General features: G+C 39.1%; 1 protein-coding gene across 2 annotated transcripts in view; it reads right to left on the bottom strand.

Annotated features, from left to right (window-relative positions):
- The window catches only part of CDH20 (cadherin 20), a 200,631-nt gene that overhangs the window by 59,484 nt on the left and 122,309 nt on the right, over positions 1–18,838 (bottom strand). Inside the window, exon 2 of one of the 2 annotated variants that reach the window (XM_007191997.2) lies at positions 2,018–2,413. The exons of the other annotated variant lie outside the window; for it this stretch is intronic. Within the exon in view, the coding sequence (XP_007192059.2) occupies positions 2,018–2,263 (246 nt within the window). The 5' untranslated portion in view covers positions 2,264–2,413. The remainder of the gene's footprint in view (positions 1–2,017; positions 2,414–18,838) is intronic. 2 annotated transcript variants of the gene reach the window in all.

Raw genomic sequence — 18,838 nt, forward strand, 5'->3', positions numbered from 1 at the left:
CCTAGCGGGAGGAATGGGAAGATTCTCCCTACAGCACCTGCTTAGTTAATCTAATCATGAAGAACAGAGGGACCACAGTAATCACAGAGCCTGGAGAGGATGAGGTGAATCTCAGAGAAACTGGCAAGGAGATATTGACAGAATGTGGTGACTGGTTGTGCATGAAGGAAGAAGAGAAGGGAAGGCAGAAGGCAAAGAAAATTCACAGGTTTTGAGGCCAAGAGATTTGCAGGTGCATTAGGTATGCATTACTGAGCTGCTTAATTCACATAAGGAACTCCCTATACTATTGCTGCTGCTGCTGCTACTACAACGACGATGACGACGGTGACGACAGCTACTACAGGGTAACGATTATTAAGATCTTACTCTGGACCTGGTACTCTGCTAAAGCCCTTTACATGTGTTAGCTTATTACTTAATCCTTACTACACCACGAGGTACTCATTTCATAAGTATCTTTCTGAACACTGCCTATGTGACAGGTGCTGTGTTAGGCCTTGTGGATAAAATGGGAGCAGTGTCCTTGTCCTCACTGAGCTTATAGTCTAGGGCTTCAGACAATACACATATAAACAAACAAATAAATAAGGTATTATTGGTTGTGATTAGAGCTGTGGAAAAATAATGGTGGTGAGAGAGTCTAACGGGGTGTACGTAAAGAATTCTTTACTGGATATGCTACACATGGGATGCCTTTGAGTCATAAATGTGGAGCGGTAGGGTTTGTAAGTCTGAACCTCAGATGAGTGGTCTGTGCCAGAGGTGGAAGTTTTGAATTCATTGGTTTGGGGGTGGGGGTTAAAACCATAGGGATGACGAATCCACCCAGGGAATGAGGAATGAGTGTGGATAGGGAAGAGACCCAGGGCAAAGCTTACAGGACCACCAATGGTTGGGGTCAGGCAGAGGGAGAGGACCAGCAAAGAGGCTGAGAAGGAAGGAGGAAAAATGGGACTGTGAAGGTCATGAAGCTGAGAGAAGAATGTGAGTCAGGAAGGAGGGACTGGGCAGCAGTGTCCAAGGCCGCTGTTGAGTGCTTCCATAAAATGAAACCATTGGGTCTGGTGGTGGGGAGGCCCTTAGGAGCACTGAAAAGACAGCTTGAGTGCAGAGTGAGGGCAGAAGTCAGATAACTGGGTTGAGAAGTGGGTGGGAGTTGAGGAAAGAGCTTATGTAGACAGCTCTTGAGAAGTTGTGGTTCTCTTATTACGTGGTTCTCCAAAGTCACTCTGGAAGCAATTGGCAGAGCTGGGTTTTGAACCCACATATATTTGACTCTGAAACTCACACTCTTAGCCTGTGTGCTAATAAACAAGTGTTTGTTAGTTGAATGAATTATTTATTTTCTAATTAGTTCCTTGTTTCCCATTTTCTCTCATTTGGTTGCTTTTGCAAAATGGTCTCTGATTAACATCCAAAATAAGTAAACACAGGAGAAAGCCCGGATTAAAAATGAAATGATGATAGATAAATCAAGGAAATTCGAGTATAAAGTTTATAAATATATTCATTGATTGTCTCCAGCTATCCTGAAGCACAAGCTAGGATCTTCTGAAATGAAGAATGTTTTATTCTTTTTATTTCCATTAAATTTAGGCCTCAGGCAATACCTGTGGAAATGCTTTGAAAAAAAATAATAAAAGGCAAAAAACCCTCTACTCCTCCCTTTGCATTTCCCAGTTTATTTCTTCCCCATCCTGTTATTCCTGAGGCTGCTGCTGCCTCTGGGGGGACTTGAATGGCTCTTACAGGGTCCAAGGCTTTTCCTGCAAAAATCCAATTCCTAGTATTTCCCACTCAGAACAGAGGCAAGAACAAGGAGAGAAATCTTTCCTTTCTGATCGGTATCTGACAAAGCAAAAATTAGATTTCAACTAGCTGTCAAGTAACATACCTCTAGTTAAAATTGTTCTCAGGCCTTAGACTATTTGAGCTTTCATAGTCAATTCATATTCTTATTCAATGTCAATATTCAATATTCTGATAATTTATCTTTCTCTTTGGCAGTTCTTACCTTGCCGACATACAAAGGGTCAGTTCCAGTGTATTCTTCCAGAACAAAAAATTGGTTCCAAACCCAGCTCCTCTTTGTCCGAGAGTGTGACTGTGGCTTGTCTGACAGGAACGCTTCTAATTTGCCTGGCGGTGTTGGTGTGCCCGAGAGAACAGTGGTTGTAAGGTCCATCAATCCCCAGAAGTACAAGGACATGCCAAGTCCAAGCCAGCTCTTTGCATTGCTCATTCTACCAGAAGTCCACATGGGATTGCCAGGTTTTCAGAAAGTAGAGTTCAGGATGATAAAGCCACTGAACTTGAGTATTTTCCAAATAAAAAAATAATGCAGTTTATTGAACACTTATACTTCCCAAATGAGGTCCTGATTCAAGTCAGTCTACTGGAAGTTGACTTCCTGTCAAGTTAAGGAAAACACAGTGTGATGATGTCAGATTCTTTCCTGTGGGCTTATAGCAAGTTTTCAAGAAATGTCAGTTCAGTAAATATTCGTTTTTTCTACTCAACAAATTAAAGAGTCATAACACTGCTTTAGAAGTGTTTGAGTAATAAATAATATTTTGATAAAAAGAAGACAACTTATGTTGACATAGTCAATCCCAAACCTTTAAATATGGATTTCAGAAAGAAATAAAACTAGTGAATAAATTTCTTCTCACTGGTAACTAGAGGGGTATGCTGTATTATTGATTGGCTTGAATTAATAGTGTGCTCTTTGAAATATTTATAAGACAGCCTCCTACATTCTTAAAAATAGTATTCATTTCCAAAATTTACAGCTAATAACTAATATTTTCATTAGCCCAACTGCTTTCATTAGAAAACTAAAAGCAAAATCTAACTATCCTTTTTGCCACCCACAATTATATTTTGTCTACTCCATGTTATTGATAATATTAGGACTCTTGGACTTCATTTATAAGCAGCCATGGATCACTTCTGACTTTAATCATTCTCTGAGCTCATGGTGGAATTCGAGTTTCACACTCTACTGCTTCAGCTCTGAAGCACTGATAGTGGCTGCTAATGTAACCTTTCTAGGATTTAAAAGGTCAGTTAATCATTATATCATTCACAATAGACTTTAAAGTGCTATTAGTCACATGCTACCCTGGGCACGCTAAGAGAGTCTAGCCAACAATTTTTTTTTTCTGAGCTGAAAGACTCATTTAGGCAAAGGGATGCTGACTTCTACCCTGGGGACACCTTTTCATCAAACTTCTTTTGTTGCTGTGAGGTCAGATTAGCTGGTGACCTCACTCCTGGGCTATGACCTCATCAACCTTTTCTTCCTTTACTTTGGCTGGATTTAATGAGGTGGCATAGCACTCAAGCCACTCTGTCAAAACAACTAGAATGTCTTCTGTGGGCTTAATACTTTCACTGTTAATGTGGAGAACTGCTGTCATCTTCTCATAACAAATGTGTTTATTTGGGGATTTCAGACCTATGCGACTAAGCAATGCTCCATTTCTACAAGTGGTTTAAAGTGAATGCATTGCTGCTAACTCAATTACCACCTTCCACCTGTCATCATCAGAACTCGTTTTAGCTTCCTCTCAAATACTATTGAAATGAACAAAAGAATTAAAAAGATATAATCATTTCATACAATATGCCATTTCATTTCTGTATAAGAAATCACTTCAGTGAGAGCTGATAAAGAGGAAAAAGCTGGGGGAGACTATAGAATTTCTCTAACAGAATGGGAGGCTGTGCCTCTTATCAGTTAGAGCTCTAAAGACAGATTGTCAAGTAAAAGCAAGCCACCTGTGCCTTATTTGGGGTGACGTGTTTGTTAATAAAGAACAATGGTTTGCTAGAAGGGGGGTCACCAAGTATTAGCTGTTTCCTTTCTCTTTAGACCGATCGACAGAAACCCAGCTCATGTTTCTCTGATCCCTGTCTAAGGGGAGACATTCTGGAAAAAGGAACCTTAACCCCGGAGATGAATTAATGAAAAAGATTGCTGAGAATTAGCTATGCTGTTTTAGGGACCTAGAAGATGGACTAAAGGGCATTACCAAAAAAAAAAAAAAAAAAAAGGTATCGCCAGAATGAATACTGGGATTGGTAACCACAATGGGAATATTCCATATATTGTGAGACACAGACCTATCTGTAATTTCCCCAAAGTTCACTAGACTAAGGGTCACTAGACAGTTTGGCTCCTGGTTCTGCCTTCATCACCTCTGACTTGTTCACTTCTATGAATTTTTGTTCCTCATCTGTTAAGCAGTGAATGGTAGTTCTCCCACCTACTTCACAGGATGACTGTGAGAATCTGTTGGGATAATGTAGGTGAAAGTATTCCGTAAATGACTTAAGGTGTCAACTGACATTTGAACAGCCACATAAGGAGCAATTACCTGGGTCATGTGTAAAAATGATGAAGCTGAGCCTGAAACATCTTGTGGGCACTTTTTGGACCAAAATTCTGAAAGGGCCTAATGTATATATATTATTTTACAGATCTCTACATCAATGATAAGTACTATTGGGTAGTAAATCTGGCCCAGCCCAATTCTGTAATAACCAAACTTTTTTTTTTTTTTGTATGAGGAAACATTGAAGGACTATCTCTTCGAAAACTCTGTAGAATAGAGAAAATTCTCTTTTTGGGTCACACTTATCAAAGGTAGAACTCAAAATATATACTCTAATGTATTTCCTTTAATGTCTGTGTTTCATATGTGGACATTTTGTCTAAGCATTATTTTTGATGATTTTCTCTGTCTACTTTTAACATCTTGTTTTGGGGTTCTACATGAGCAGGTGCATGTGTGTGTGTGTGTGTGTGTGTGTGTGTGTGTGTGTGTGTGTGTGTGTGTGTGTGTGGAAGGGGTGCAAATGTCTCCTCTCCTGCTTCCACTGGCTAAATTTTCTGGAAAGAATGAGATTTGAGGAAATTTTGAGGAATTTTAAGACTGTCCCTTATATTCCCCCATCTCTTACAAACTAGACATGCATTCTTGCCAATTAAAACCTCCTATCTTTACCTGTAAGTGTGATCTGAAGAGCTCAGGAAAAAAAAGAAGGCGTTCTATGGAATCTTTGTGATGAATATTTTGTAGGCCGTTCAGTTGCCTCAGCTTTCATCTCTCTTTCCTGCCCACTTTGGCCTCCTGTACACCAGTGCAAAGCCCTCACGTTCTTCCCTTTCACGGGACATGTACAGAAGTGGCTTTTGGATGTTTAGGACCTGTGGAGTCCTTGGTGATCCTGTGAAAGCTCTGGTGGCCCATGTGCCGCTTTCACATGCCCCCTGACACACCTGAAACTTCAAAGCCTGACGTGCCTGTAAACTCTCTCTGTGTTAAATAACTTGATAGCTACAGTTGATTGGAAAGCACTTTATTCCTGCTTTCTCATGGCAGAATGCATGGAAAATACCCCCTGCCTAACTTTTCAGGAAGTAAAATCTGGGTTATCCAATTGTTACATTATTCTTTTCACAATTAGAGATGTTTATACAAGTGAGGGGAAAATCCATTCTGTCAGAAATACTAACCAGTCTGCCATTATTGTAAATAAAATGGTTCTCATATTGATTTTTTTTCCCTATGGGATAAGAATAGCGATGATGTGTTTGAAGGTAGGCTAATTGCTGTTGTTCTTATTAAGGAAGAGGCTAATCTATGTATACATGTATATATAGGTCTGCTTTGGAAGACCACATATGCCACACGAAGACTACATTAGTGGAAATTGACTTCTGTGTTAAATGAGTCTTTTAAAAGTTTTTTCCCCCATCCTGCCTGAAGAAAGTAAACAACTTGGTAATGAACACAGTAGGAAGAAATTAAAGTTGTACATAAAATGTGCTCTCAGTGAATTGTTTATTTCGTTACTTAGATTTGTTGTGATATTTAAAATGTAGGGGGAAGGAATGGTTACTGCTTTCTCCTTGAAATGAACTGGGCTTTTATGGTCTCCCTCTGATTTCTTTCTTCATTATTCCAGTTTTCCTGAGCTTTCCATGGTCAATGGAAGTACTACTCAGTAAAGCTCAAATGACATCTCTACAGAAGGAGAAAGTGAGTCGCCTCTGCTAGTGACTCCCCCTGTGAACAGGGGGGTGTTTTAATTTTCTGTTGTAGACTCACACCTTTACAGAGGTAAATGGAGGCTGTGGTGCTGTGGTTTTAGGCAGCTAAACTTCTTATGCCATCACTTTTACTTATAAAAAGAGCCTCAAAAATGTACTTAAAAAGAAAGACAAAACTTTGTGAAGATCCTAGGTATTATAGTGAAATATGACTGTGTACCCGAGGTGCATCAACATTCAATCAGAACACAGCTCAGTGTCACAACATTATTTCACCTCCCAATCAAGGGTCTCTCTTGAGAAATACGAATAAACACATTTTACTTAAGAGTCAAATCCTTCAGATTGGAGTATAGAATCCACAGAGAACAGGTGGTCCCAGGTATAAATTGGAGTGAAAAATTCATATGCTGATGGTGTTTTTGACTATGTACGGTTCACAAACAACAAGATTCCCGTTGTGGAATCCCATGAAGAAAATATTTTCAGTGCTTCTGTAAACAAACTTTCAACATTCCTGGATCTGTATGTGTATGTCTGTGCTACTGACGAAAGCTTACCAGTGGGGCTTTGTTTTGGAAATGGTGTATAGTATGGTTTTGTATGCTGGAAGATGAGGTAGTTCCCTGACCTGAAGTCTTTTTCATTTACTACAGATGTTCCATCTCACTTTTCATTAAGTGAGTAGAAGAAGCTCCAATCCTCTTTTGTGGCCATCAACTCACCAGTCTCCCCAAAGCTAGCCATCTATGGAGGTGACCAACTCTCAACAGAACCAGAAGAGGTTGTCCAGGTACCACATTTCCTGGATTTGGGCTGTGCTCTCACTTCCATTCACCTACGCCACACCTTACCTGCCTCATGACACTGCCCCAAACTCCAAAGTTAACCTTTCTGAAATGAGATATATCTTAAAATCATTATGTAGATTTAATGTGGTCATATTTCCTCTCCCATCCCTCAGAGAAGCTGTTAATAAATTGATGGTGTGTCTAGAATTGAAGAATTATGGTATTACCTTTTTTTTTTTGAAAAAAAAAATCAAACAGAAGAAGAACAGAATACTTAATTTCCATGAAGAGTTATTAGAAAAAGTAGTCATCACTCTTGGCTTACTCTAATTTTGATTATTTATTATTCTGTGAGTTCCTGCTCCTCCAAGTTCCTCAGAAACTGTGGAAACCCTGAGCCTAAAGGGTTTCCCTTTAGGGAAACCCTAAACCTAATGACCCTCTTATGGTGGTCATTCAAGCTGTGATCAGTCTCTGAAATCCTCCCTTTCTCACCACTTGTTCTTTTTGCTCTCCTTCTCCTTCCCACCACGAAACTAGTTTAGGAGAGAGGGAGTGCTGTTTTAAGACATTCAGAAATGGAACTGTGGGGTTGATGTGGCTGAGGGGGAGGTATAGGGCAGCTCAAATGAAGATTTTAGGAACAATATATGGTCTTATATAAGGCTAGGGGTGTGTGAGTGTGTGTATCTCCACATGTGGGTGAGAGGAATATAACAAAAAATGATAGAAAGCTTGAATTATGTAATTAAGAGCTGGCTTTGAAAAACCTGATCAGTCCCATAATAAAACCTGCTTTGTGTATCCTGTATATACACTGACCCTCTAGCTATAAATTCCCTAGCTTGGGTCATGAATAAAGGAATTTCCACTTTAGAAATCCTTTTGCTAGAGTTCATGCCCAATTCTTTGTTTTTCATTCTCTTTATAATCAATTTTTCCAATTGAGGGTGTCCTGTCTTTCTTTCCATATCCTCCAAGAATGGCAAATAGATTCTTACTGATCCTTTCACACATACTTAGTATCTAGTAAATGTTTTAATCCTAAAGGAGTCAGGAGGTTTTTGACCTACTTTACCCTTCCTCCGGTTTTCACTTTTAATCCAGCTAATGAAACTACATTTCAGTCCATGGGCACTTTCTTTGACTACACTTAGACAAGAATGATCAATTTTGATTTTTCGGAGTTGTCTCACGTGCTCATTAATTTCTAGTCTTACGCGACATTTATAATTGTATTGGATTTGTGCTTGTTTATTACAAAAAAGCATGTGTTTTAAATGTAATTCTTTGGCTAAAATGCTTCTTTGATAAGAAGTTACATGTACACCTGCAACTATCACAGCATTGTTAATCAGCTATACTCCAATACAAAATAAAAAGTTAAAAAAAAAAAGAAGTTACAAATAATCACTACTCAGTGTTTTCTCTTACAGCTTTGACTTTGTACAGAACTTTAGGCAGGTAGGACAATTCTGTAGTCTTCCCTGGACCATAAAGATTAATCCATAGGAGGAAGAGTTTAGGGGAAGAAGTTAAGTTTGCCATCTAAAATTAAGACAATTTATTAATTTGATAAATACTTGAGCATCAAATATGTTTAATCAAAGAATGGTTCGTGAAGCCAAACAAAACTTAGTTTCAGTTTTAGCCCTACCTCTTCTTATCTGTGCACTCTTGAGCAAGTGACTTAAACTCTTTCAATCTCATTTCACCATCTAGAAACTGGAGATAATTATAGACTCTCATGGGGTGATGGTCAGAATTAAGGGAGAAAATATATATGAAGCTCTTAGCACGGTGTTTGGTAAAGCCCTGCGCTTGAAAAATAGTAAGTAGGTGCTTCCCTACTTCAAGGAGTTTGCAGTTTAGTGGGGCAGATACTATCATTAATCCGAGCAGTGGAAGTAGTAGCAAGAGTGGGCTCAGGCATGACACTGTTACTAGCGGTGGTGCCGATCGCGCTGGAGCAGCAGCGGGGGTGACAGGAGCAATCACAGCAGAAGAACTAGCGTGTGGTGTTTACTCCATGCCAGGCTCTGTTAAGTAACACACATTTTCTTTGTCATTTAATCTTTACAAGAATTCCATGGAAAGGTATTCTTTTCCCGTTTTACAAAGAAACAAATGAATACTGGCGTGCTGGGGTCAGCCCCTTCCGGCTATCACTAAAGCCGGTTTGCACATCTCTTTCCAACTCCTTGAAATCAACCATGGTATGAATATTTGCAGCACAGCCATTGACAGATGCCACATAGCGAGTCATGGGATGAACTGGAATTCTTCCTCAGGAGTGACTCTGCAGCACGTGCTTTGTACATGAGTAACTATAACATGGATCTGTTTGTGATAAGGGCCCTAAGACCCGTAAAAACAAAATGCTACCCCAGGTCGGAAGAGGGAGAAATGATTTCTATCAGGGAGGAAAATGTTTAAGGTAGCATATGAACTAGGCCTTGCAGGATAGAAAGGAGGGCATCCAAGTGAAAGAAAATGCAAGTGCAGAGATGTGGATGCAGGATGGAAAGGGCCTGTCTGGGGGAGGAAAATAATTTAATTTGCTTGGAGAATGAGGTCGATTCAGGAGGGTAATGAGAGGTAAGACAGGAAATACAGGCAAAACCCAGTAGCTAGGAGCTTTGAATATTGCTGCACTGGAGTGTTTGGAATATATTTAATTGTCCATAGTGAGCAATTAAAGGCTTTTAAGCATGCAAATGTACTTGTTCAAATCTCTGTTTAGCTGTGTTGCCGGAGGGGAGTGGAGAGGGGTGAGGGACTCAGTTGAGAGTCCAGGGAAGCTGGTAAGGAGACCTTCAACCAGGGGTGGGGGCGGAGAAGGTCGGTGAGACCTGAACTCCTGAGGCAGAGTCTCCAACACTTGCAAGCTGACTGGATATGAAAGAAGGTGGGCGCGGGAAAACAACGACAAGGAAACTTTCATGCTTAGGTGATGGCAGGAAGTTGAGAGGAGGCACTAGTTAGAGGCAAGGTAATAAATTTGATGTTAGACTTAGGGATAAAAAATTCATTCTTCTATGCCTGATTATTTAAAGAGGCAAGAACTTTCCTTCTCTTTTTAGTCCAAAACTTCAAAGCAGCTTTGGGCATAAAGAATGTGAGCTCCTTCCTCTCCCTTGGAGCAATTCTCGGTACTCCCTGAGCCCGCATGCTGAATCCAGGCTCGCCGACCGGGGGTGCTGGGCCTGCTGTAAGTGGCTTCCTGTGGCTGATTTGAACTTCAACTTAGCTAGGGACTTTTTTGACTTGTCAGTCCCCACATGTTATTCCTTTTACACAATACTGACTCTCATATTGGAGTCGTGGGTATTTTATCTTTCATTCTTCTAATGCGTAAAGCATGAACACAAAGACGACAACTGGGTAATCTGTTAAAGGAAAAAAGAGACCCCTGGAAAACAAAACAAAACGAAGCAAAATCTCATTGATATTTATTATTTATTCTGTTAAAGGAAAAGAGGAACTTGTCTTCTAGTACATGCTTTCAAAAACAAAATCTCTCTTTGAAGGAATGATGCATAATTGGAATCAGGACACCTTGGTAAGACTATTTCCAGCTCTGCCATTCGATATGTGGCACATGGGTGTCTCCTTAACCTTTCTGAGTCTGAAATATGAGGATGATAATCTTCTTTAAAGGAGTATCACAGATTATCATACCTATTACTATAGATTAAGTTGTTTTTATTTATCTGTTTATTTTACTTCCTATATGTTTCCCTTTTTGTCTTTTTCTCAAAGCACCCTGTGCATTTCCTGTCTTGGCTTTTCATTATTCAGTATTGTAATTATTTACTTGTCTCTCTCTTCCCCATACTGTCAGCTCCTTGAAGACCCAGATAGTGTCTTTTATTCATGCATCCTTCATACCCAGTGTAGTATTTGGCACATACTAGGTGCTTAATAAATATTAACTGAGTGCCAGCATATTTTTAAGCTATAAAAAGTATTTAACAGCTTGATATTATTCTTTCTAGGTCTTCAGGCTTTTATTTTGAGTTAATTAATATTTTTCCATGCTCATTTTAATATCTATTCTTACCAGCAGTGTATTGAGTGGTGTGTAATTAGTATAAAGGCAACAGAAGTCAAGGAAACAGTGAGATTTTACAAATGATATTTTTGTTTTTGGACACCAAATGTAATAAACCTTTACATGTCAGAAGTGCTGTAGACCTTGGCATCACTTGTTATAATGTAAAGAATCCTTTGTAGAGATGCTTGGAAACCTTATGAGGGAATTGGGATTTGAAAAATCACAGTGGCCTAAAATTATGTAATATTTTTTAGTTGTTTACTTAAAAGGATAGGACCATGAAGTTATCTCTGGTGGTTTAGCTTTTTACTTCCTTAATTTCAGGGGAGGGGGGAAGGGGCTGATATGCAGTCTTTTTTCTCTAATTCTTTTCAGGGTCAACCTCCACCTGTTCCTTCACCGTTCCCCATCCGCTTTTCATTCATTGAAGAGTCAAATGGGAAAAAATAAACCTTGAAAGTTAGTAGAACACACAGAAAAACAAAACAAAAGATACTAAGAGAAGATGTAGGTGAATATTATTTTTACAATACCTTCCCAAAGTATTATCAAAGGTAGTGAAGGAAAATGTTGATAGATTGAACTAAATAATTATTAGAAATTGTTATATTTTTATGTATAAATATTAGGCAGCATGAGTGAGATAACAAAGACTTATTATCCTTAGCATATTAAGGAATCTTTATGTTCAGTGTTAAAAATGAGTTATTCCAATAGAATATTACCAAATAAGAGAAATCCATAAAAGAGGAAATAACATGACCTGTAATATATGATAAACATTTTACTTTCACAGTTAGCTGAAGAATACAAGCCATTTTCAACCAATTAGGTTGAAAAACATTAAAAAATAAGCTGGCAATGTTTCTGAGAATGTGGGGAACTGCACATTCTCGTATACTTCAGACAGGATTGTAGGCTGACAACAGTTTTCTTGAAAGCAATTTTGCAATGTGTCATGTCTTTAAAATGAATATGCAACTGATCCTAAGGAAAGAATTATGATATATATTTTATTTGAATTTAAATGCATTTATATTTATTATAGTATTTTTATTATAGCAAAAACCAGACTAATCTTGATTTCCAACAACATGATTTAAAAAATTATGGTATCCCATGCAAAGGGACACTGTAACTCTGCCTTTGAAAGAAGATCAAGAATTGGTTTAAAAGCTGTCCTGAAAAACACCATTTATTATCAACTTCTTAACACATGTTGCCACACACCCTTCAATTGGAGAAACATAATTTAACCACTTCACAGTTTTATCAGAAAGGAAGAAATATACTCTAGAGATACCTCAAGTGAACTAATACAGTAAGTTAAGTTAGAATTAGCTGATCCTAGGCTGATGTTGTCCACTATCTATAGATCTCAATGAACTTTTGAGAAGGTAATTGTAGAAAGCATTGTCCCTAAGCCTGAGATTCAATATTGTCTTCTCCGCCTTGATACCACTTGTATCTTGGATCTCCCCAACAGACCATGACCGGCTGGGCATACACATATGATAAGAGTGGTTACTTGATCTGTAGGTTGCAGCAGCAACCTGTCTCTAATTATATAATAGTAATATAATCATGGGGCAGAGATTGGTTAAATGTCCTCATTTTTCTGGGCTATTTTTATTCCCTGATTGCTCTTCAGTAGTGTTCTGTAGCTGAGTAACTGGAATCACCTTTCAAGCAAGTGTGTGAGGTGGTCTTCATTTGGACTCTGAACAGAGTCCCCCTGCCTCCTGAAAGTCTAGTCCCATTAGCCTCTGTTAGGATTGTTGAATATATACCCAAGTTTGTATTCTTCTTTATGGAGTTCTACCATGTTAACAAGTGATGTATAAAAAAAGAGATTCCCAAATGGCCCAAGACAAACTGGTCTAAAACTAGGTCCTTCCAAGCAAAGTTGGGTCATCCAGAAGTGACCAGCATTCTCAGGAGGGAGAATTGTTTTGAATCCAGGATCTTCTCAGTCCTTTCAGCCTCATCAGAATCCAGTCTAGTTTTGGCATCGAGGTCATTAGCTAGGCTCAGACCTGGATCAAGAGGCACAAATGTCTCATGCAGTGAGGAAAGGGGGATCCAATCCTCTGATCTTCAACCATTTGACGTTGTACTGGATTATTTTGGCACTAATTCCTGATTTCTGGCTAGCTATTGCTATGAAACAAATCACCTCAAAACAGGGTAGCTTAAAACAGCATTTTATTAGCTTTTGTGGTTTCTGTGGGTCAGGAATTTGGATGTGTGTCGGCTGGGTGGGTCTGGCGTGGCGTTTCTCAGGCCAGGGCTCCCACGTGGGTGCTACTGCTCCCATTCTTAAAGCAGAAGCCACTTCCCCTTTCATGACCCAGCCTCGAAATCCTCTCAGCTTCACTTCTGCCGCATTCTGTTGGTTACGAGCCACTAGCAAGTCCACACACACAAAGGGAAGGGAACTAGACTCCACCTCTTAATGGGGGAGTGGCAAAGCTCCAGAAGAGCCTGTGGGATGGGAGCTATTATTGTGGCCATTTTTAGGAAATGCAATCTGCCACACCTGGATTGTCAATCAGGCCATTCAGGGCCATTGAGTTCAGAGTGGAAGAACTTTTGTAATCTCAGAATAGCAAAGGCAAGTTTTTGTATTTAGAAGGGAATTGGTGGTGGGGGGGGGATAATTATTCTTTGGTTTAAAAAACATATATAGAACATATTCTTTCCAAATGACCTAATTTCCATTTAGGAATGGAATATGTTGTACAGAGATGGGTGCGTCTAAAGGAGGGAGCTCTATGTGAGCTGTACATACAGAACGTTTGATTATGTCTTACTCAGGCATAACAGATGAAAAGGTATGGTTCTGACTGTTCAGTGCTGAGTGTCTGGAGAATTGTTATCAGTGGATCATTCTGAACTTTAGTGCATTGACAAGTGCTATTATATGGGAGTAAGTTCTGTATCAAGTGTTTAATATTGATTCATAATTTTAAGGATATCTAAAGTCATGGTCACTGAGCACTGAGATTTTACCGAAGCGAACAAGTGAAAATGATGGTGATAAAGGATGTGGCTTGGCTTTCGACACGTGGCTCTTTTGGAGAGGTGTTAGAATATAAACAGAGCAATGATGAATACAATAATATCTAGTATCATCTGGAAATGAGAGCTCATTGAACAAACATAAGATTGGTGGGTCATTGTAGATATTTCCTCCCAGTTTGACTCCTAACTTTTTTCGTTGTTGAGTCTCTTGCTCTGTTTTTTTCTAACCTGGAGAACGAATGGCACTTCTAGCTATCCAAGTAGAAACCCAAAAGTCAGATTCCTTCTGTCCCCAACCCCCCATACCTGGTTACCTAGACCTGTCAAATTCTACCAATTCTACCTTCTGAGTCTTTCTCAAATCCATCTTTCCTCTCCATTCCTGCTGTACTTGCCATAGTTCTGGTGTTTTAAATTTCATATCTTCACCACTGCGGCAGCCTCATAACTGGTGTCCCTGTTCTAATCTGTTCTCTTATCAGCCAGAGGGATCTTATCGGGCCACTCGCTTGCTAAAAGGTCTCTAATAGGTCCTCATTTCTTAGCTGAACTCCTTGGCAGGCACTTAAGGACCTACGTGATCTGACTCCTACTACCATTCTAGGCTCATCTCCTGTCCCTGCTCCCCTCACTTTTTTGTCCATCAAAATAAACTACAGACTGTATGTTTGAACACTGTCATCCTTTTGTTCAGACATGAATGCCTTTCCCAGGCCCTTCTTTGCTTAGCAATCTCTCTTCCAGGGAGCATTTATTAATTACCAGGCCTGCCTTTTGTGCCCTCATGCCACTCTGTCCATTCTGCCAGCACAGCAGAACGGACCACTAGACCAGTAGGGGGTCTGCTTTCCCCCCTAGCCTGTGAATTCTCTGAGGGTAGTGACTGTCACCTCTGTATCTTCAGAATTAGCACAGTTTTGGCACCAAACAGGAATATAATAAAACGTGGAATAGAATTAAATAAAAAGTGAACAACGATTCAGCAATATAATATTCTCATTTCAAAAAGAATCTTGGCACTTGTATGGCAATATTAACAGAGTAGGATCCCCAGGAACCACCAGGTGGGACTGGGATCTTCCCCAGAGCTTTGTCAGTTTCCAAGAGCTACAACCCAAAGAGGATTGGGGAGTGAGATGGGAGCTTGGAGCAGGTACAGAGGAGTCATCAAGACCCTAAAGATGAAACCTACAGTATCCGAGGAAAGAAATCTTTAAGCCACGGTTCAGCTCGATAACGACGTCCAAATTTTAAAAATTCATCTTCACCAGCAGAAGAGATTTAAACAAAGACAGATTTTCTGACAGTGAAGTTTAAACTGGGACAGTGCTTATGGAGATGAAGAGATCTGCCCTTTTTTGGGGGGGACAGTGGGGAGCAGATAGGGGCAGGAGACTGCAGGGGAGAAGTTTCCCACTGACTTAAGTTTAGGTCTGCCGAAAGTTGGGGATGGAATCGAAGGGCCATAAAGTCTTTTACAAGCCCTTTAAGTCAATGATACTTTCAGATGCTGACTTTACATCATAGTAAGAACATTTCACTCGTTTTTGCGTAGGAGGAGTGTTGAATTTATAAGCATACAGTGAAAAGAATTTGTCCTTCTCTAGAGAGCAATCAATTGATGAGGCTTGATTCTAGCTATTTCTCCTTTTACTTGCTGTAAAATATCAGTAAAGAAAAGAATTTTTAAAAATGACCTGCTGATTGATCTCAGGTAACATTTGTGGCAAGATAGGATTGTTAGCTCTTCTGTCTGGAAAAATTGTGTGCCTCCCTTGCTTTTACGCTGACACTTTCCCCCCTTTCTGATACTTAAATACCATATAGGAGTGCCACAAAGATGTTCAAATGTTACCAGTGGAAACTGCATTAGCAGTTAAAATTCCTGTATGTTCTTTTTCTATGTCAGTAAAGGAATTGGGTTTCTTTGGAATGGAAAATGCTCTTATGTATCTTTGCAAAATTTAATTTATTATTTTTCTCCTATAATCCCTTTCGTCTTTCCTATACAGTAAAGAATCATTGAAAGAAACCCATATAAACGCTACAAGTTTTTGTTCTTACACTTTAAGGCTAAGAATAGTTTAATGGGAAACAATGCATATGCTTTAATCCATGTTAAGGAAACAGACTTTGCAAATGTTTTTCTTCAAAGTACTAAAAGTAAATGAAAGCTAAAGATAGAGAGTAACAAGAAAGCCTTATTAATGGGAAACTCATTCTGATAAATCAAGCTGATTCCAATCTTAATAGTCGATTTAAATAATGGAATTTGTTAATAGCATCAGATTAGGATTAAAGACAGAGATAAAAATCTATTTCCACAAGTTGTTTCAAAACAAGACATTCACTGGCTGATACCATATTATATCAATCTGATTATACTGTACACAGTAAAGCATGCCCTACGATAAAATCCTGCTGGGAGATGTGTTTAATCAGATGCCTTTGATATTATTTGAGCAAAAGCTACTTTGGATTCAAAAGACTCAAAGAGAAAAATCTTTAGCTCCTGCAATCAACCTTAATCCACTGTGGATGCTTGTGCTCTGTATACACCCCATCCTAACCTACTCCCAAACATAAGCATGAGCTAACTGGCTGGGATTTCAGATTTGTCTTTTCAGAAGTCACGAACAGAAATTTGTTTTGCTTAGTAACCATGTTCCACACTTACTGTTCATTTCTAAGCTTATCAGAAATCAAGTCAAGATAAATATTTTCTGTTGGCAGGAATTTTAATGGACACAAGTGACTACAATTAACAGCCACCCAATAATAATTTAGAATTACTGTCTTAGCTATAGCTTTGTTTGGCTCCCATAGGAACTAAATCGACACATTCATTTCCCAAGACAGTCTTTCTATGCCACGGACCAATTTTAAACCAAATTTTGTGACGATCTGTCATAGAAATAACAGCCCACATGAAAAGTTTTATAACTTACTTTTCTCCTTCTTCAACGGAGTGCACTATTTTTGCATTTTCCTGAGCTTGTCAATTTAGTTGTGGAGTTCACTTCATGCTGCCAGCTCCCACTGTATGTCAGAACAACTTAAAGTGGTCCTCCCTTTGCCAGTTTGAAATTGGTCATTAAATTATAATCCGCTCTAAAGGAGGCCATCGGATGTAGGGAATTTAGTCCAGTAACTTTGAGGGGAGAAGGCTACACATGGCTAGGGCTTTTCATCCCCCTCTGCCAGTGCCATGGGGTCGAGTCCATCTCTGGGGGGAGATAAGACCAGCCAGCTACCAAATTGCTGATGCAACCCAAAGCTACTTGGGAAGGGAGTGAGAACAAAAGGCATCACTTATGTTAGGTGATTAGCGGCAAATGATGTATGGGGGTGGGAGGGAGCCTGGCGTATACAAGAAAGGGGGGCTGGCAGTTGCCCTTGTCTAGATGGGGGAAGGACAAAGAATGCTATCCCTGAATATTTGAGGCCCTGGGGGATTTCTTAACAGAATCAAACGGCAAAAGACTGTTAGCAGCCTTGAACAGTAAGAGCTAAAGTTCTTTGGACATGTTGGCCTCACAGACAGCTGAAAATATCTGGTGGCAAATACCTATTAGCTACTTATGTATTTCAGAAACAGAAGATAATTGGAAGGCTAACAAATTGCATGTCTTTTCCACTTACCATTGCTTAGTGTTTCCAGTAAGTAAATGCAGTATCTCAGCTGAGCTGCTCTTTCAAATTATTGTTAATTAAATAATACTCCCTAGGAAATCTGTCATAACCGGCAGCCAGGAATGGGTTTGTTGAGTTTGCCTGAGGCTGTTAATGCTCTAACAATCGGGCTCTTAATTGCCATGAGAGGTCATTTCATTGGGGATTGTAGTTCACTTTTCCCAACAATTTTATGGTATATTTTATATCTTAATCTTTTCCTTTGGGTTTCTTTGTCTGGAGTTCCATAAGGCCAGAGGGATCGTTCTCTAATGATTCATCCATTGAATTAGCCATCCTTCTTAATGGAAAAAGTGGCTGTTGTTATTGAATCTGTAATTTTTACCCCCATCTTCCATTATGAGTAAAGAGAAGCAACTAATAACAGATTTTAGAATTAGCTTAATTTTCTCCTGTTCATTTCATTACTTATTCTTTGAGATGTGTGACTTGCTGGAGAAATGATTTCTGGTGTGTCATAGACGTAACTCTGACATTATTGCTTGTCAACTTTTCCTAGTAGACAGGAGTGTTGGACGGTAGAACAGTTATCATTTGATACAGTTGAAAAGGGAAAAGATGAGGGCTTTTGGCCCCAGAGAGGAACACGTGCCATGGCCTAGAATTTAAAGTGACCTTATCTTCAAACATTTTCCTTCTATTCATGAGCAGAGAATAAGGACAAATATTAAGAAAAAGTCACTTTTTTTTTTTCAGTGTTACAAAAGCCTCCATATGCCATTTCAAATAGAAGTGCTATTTCAGCCTTTTCTTAAATGACCTCTTTTTCATCATAATGTAATATATTTTTTCACCTTTTGACTGGTACTTTGGTTTTTTAGTAAAGTTACATACTTGTTTCAGAAAAATTACGCTTTAGAACGCATCTTGGTGGTGTTTCATCTTAACAGTTTCATTTGGTCTAATTAATGTGCACGTGTCCCTTAGTGAAGGGAAGAGAGAGAGAGAGGAAGTAGAAGATAGAAGAGTCCAACCTCCAAGCATAACTTTCTTCAGTTTCATATTTCAGTATCATTATAGTAACCTTTATCTGTAGTAAAAGCGTAATTTAGCTGGATAGCAGTAAAACATATGTATCTACATTATATCAGTGATTTACTGTCTTGTGGTCAAAATAGTTTCCTTTCTACCCTCTTAACCAAGTTCACGTTTTGTTGTCTGGTGTCACTTGATAATCTTTCATTCTCCTTTTTTTAAAAATCGGGTTCT

Source organism: Balaenoptera acutorostrata, chromosome 13 (assembly GCF_949987535.1).
Source record: "Balaenoptera acutorostrata chromosome 13, mBalAcu1.1, whole genome shotgun sequence".
Classification (NCBI taxonomy): domain Eukaryota; kingdom Metazoa; phylum Chordata; class Mammalia; order Artiodactyla; family Balaenopteridae; genus Balaenoptera; species Balaenoptera acutorostrata.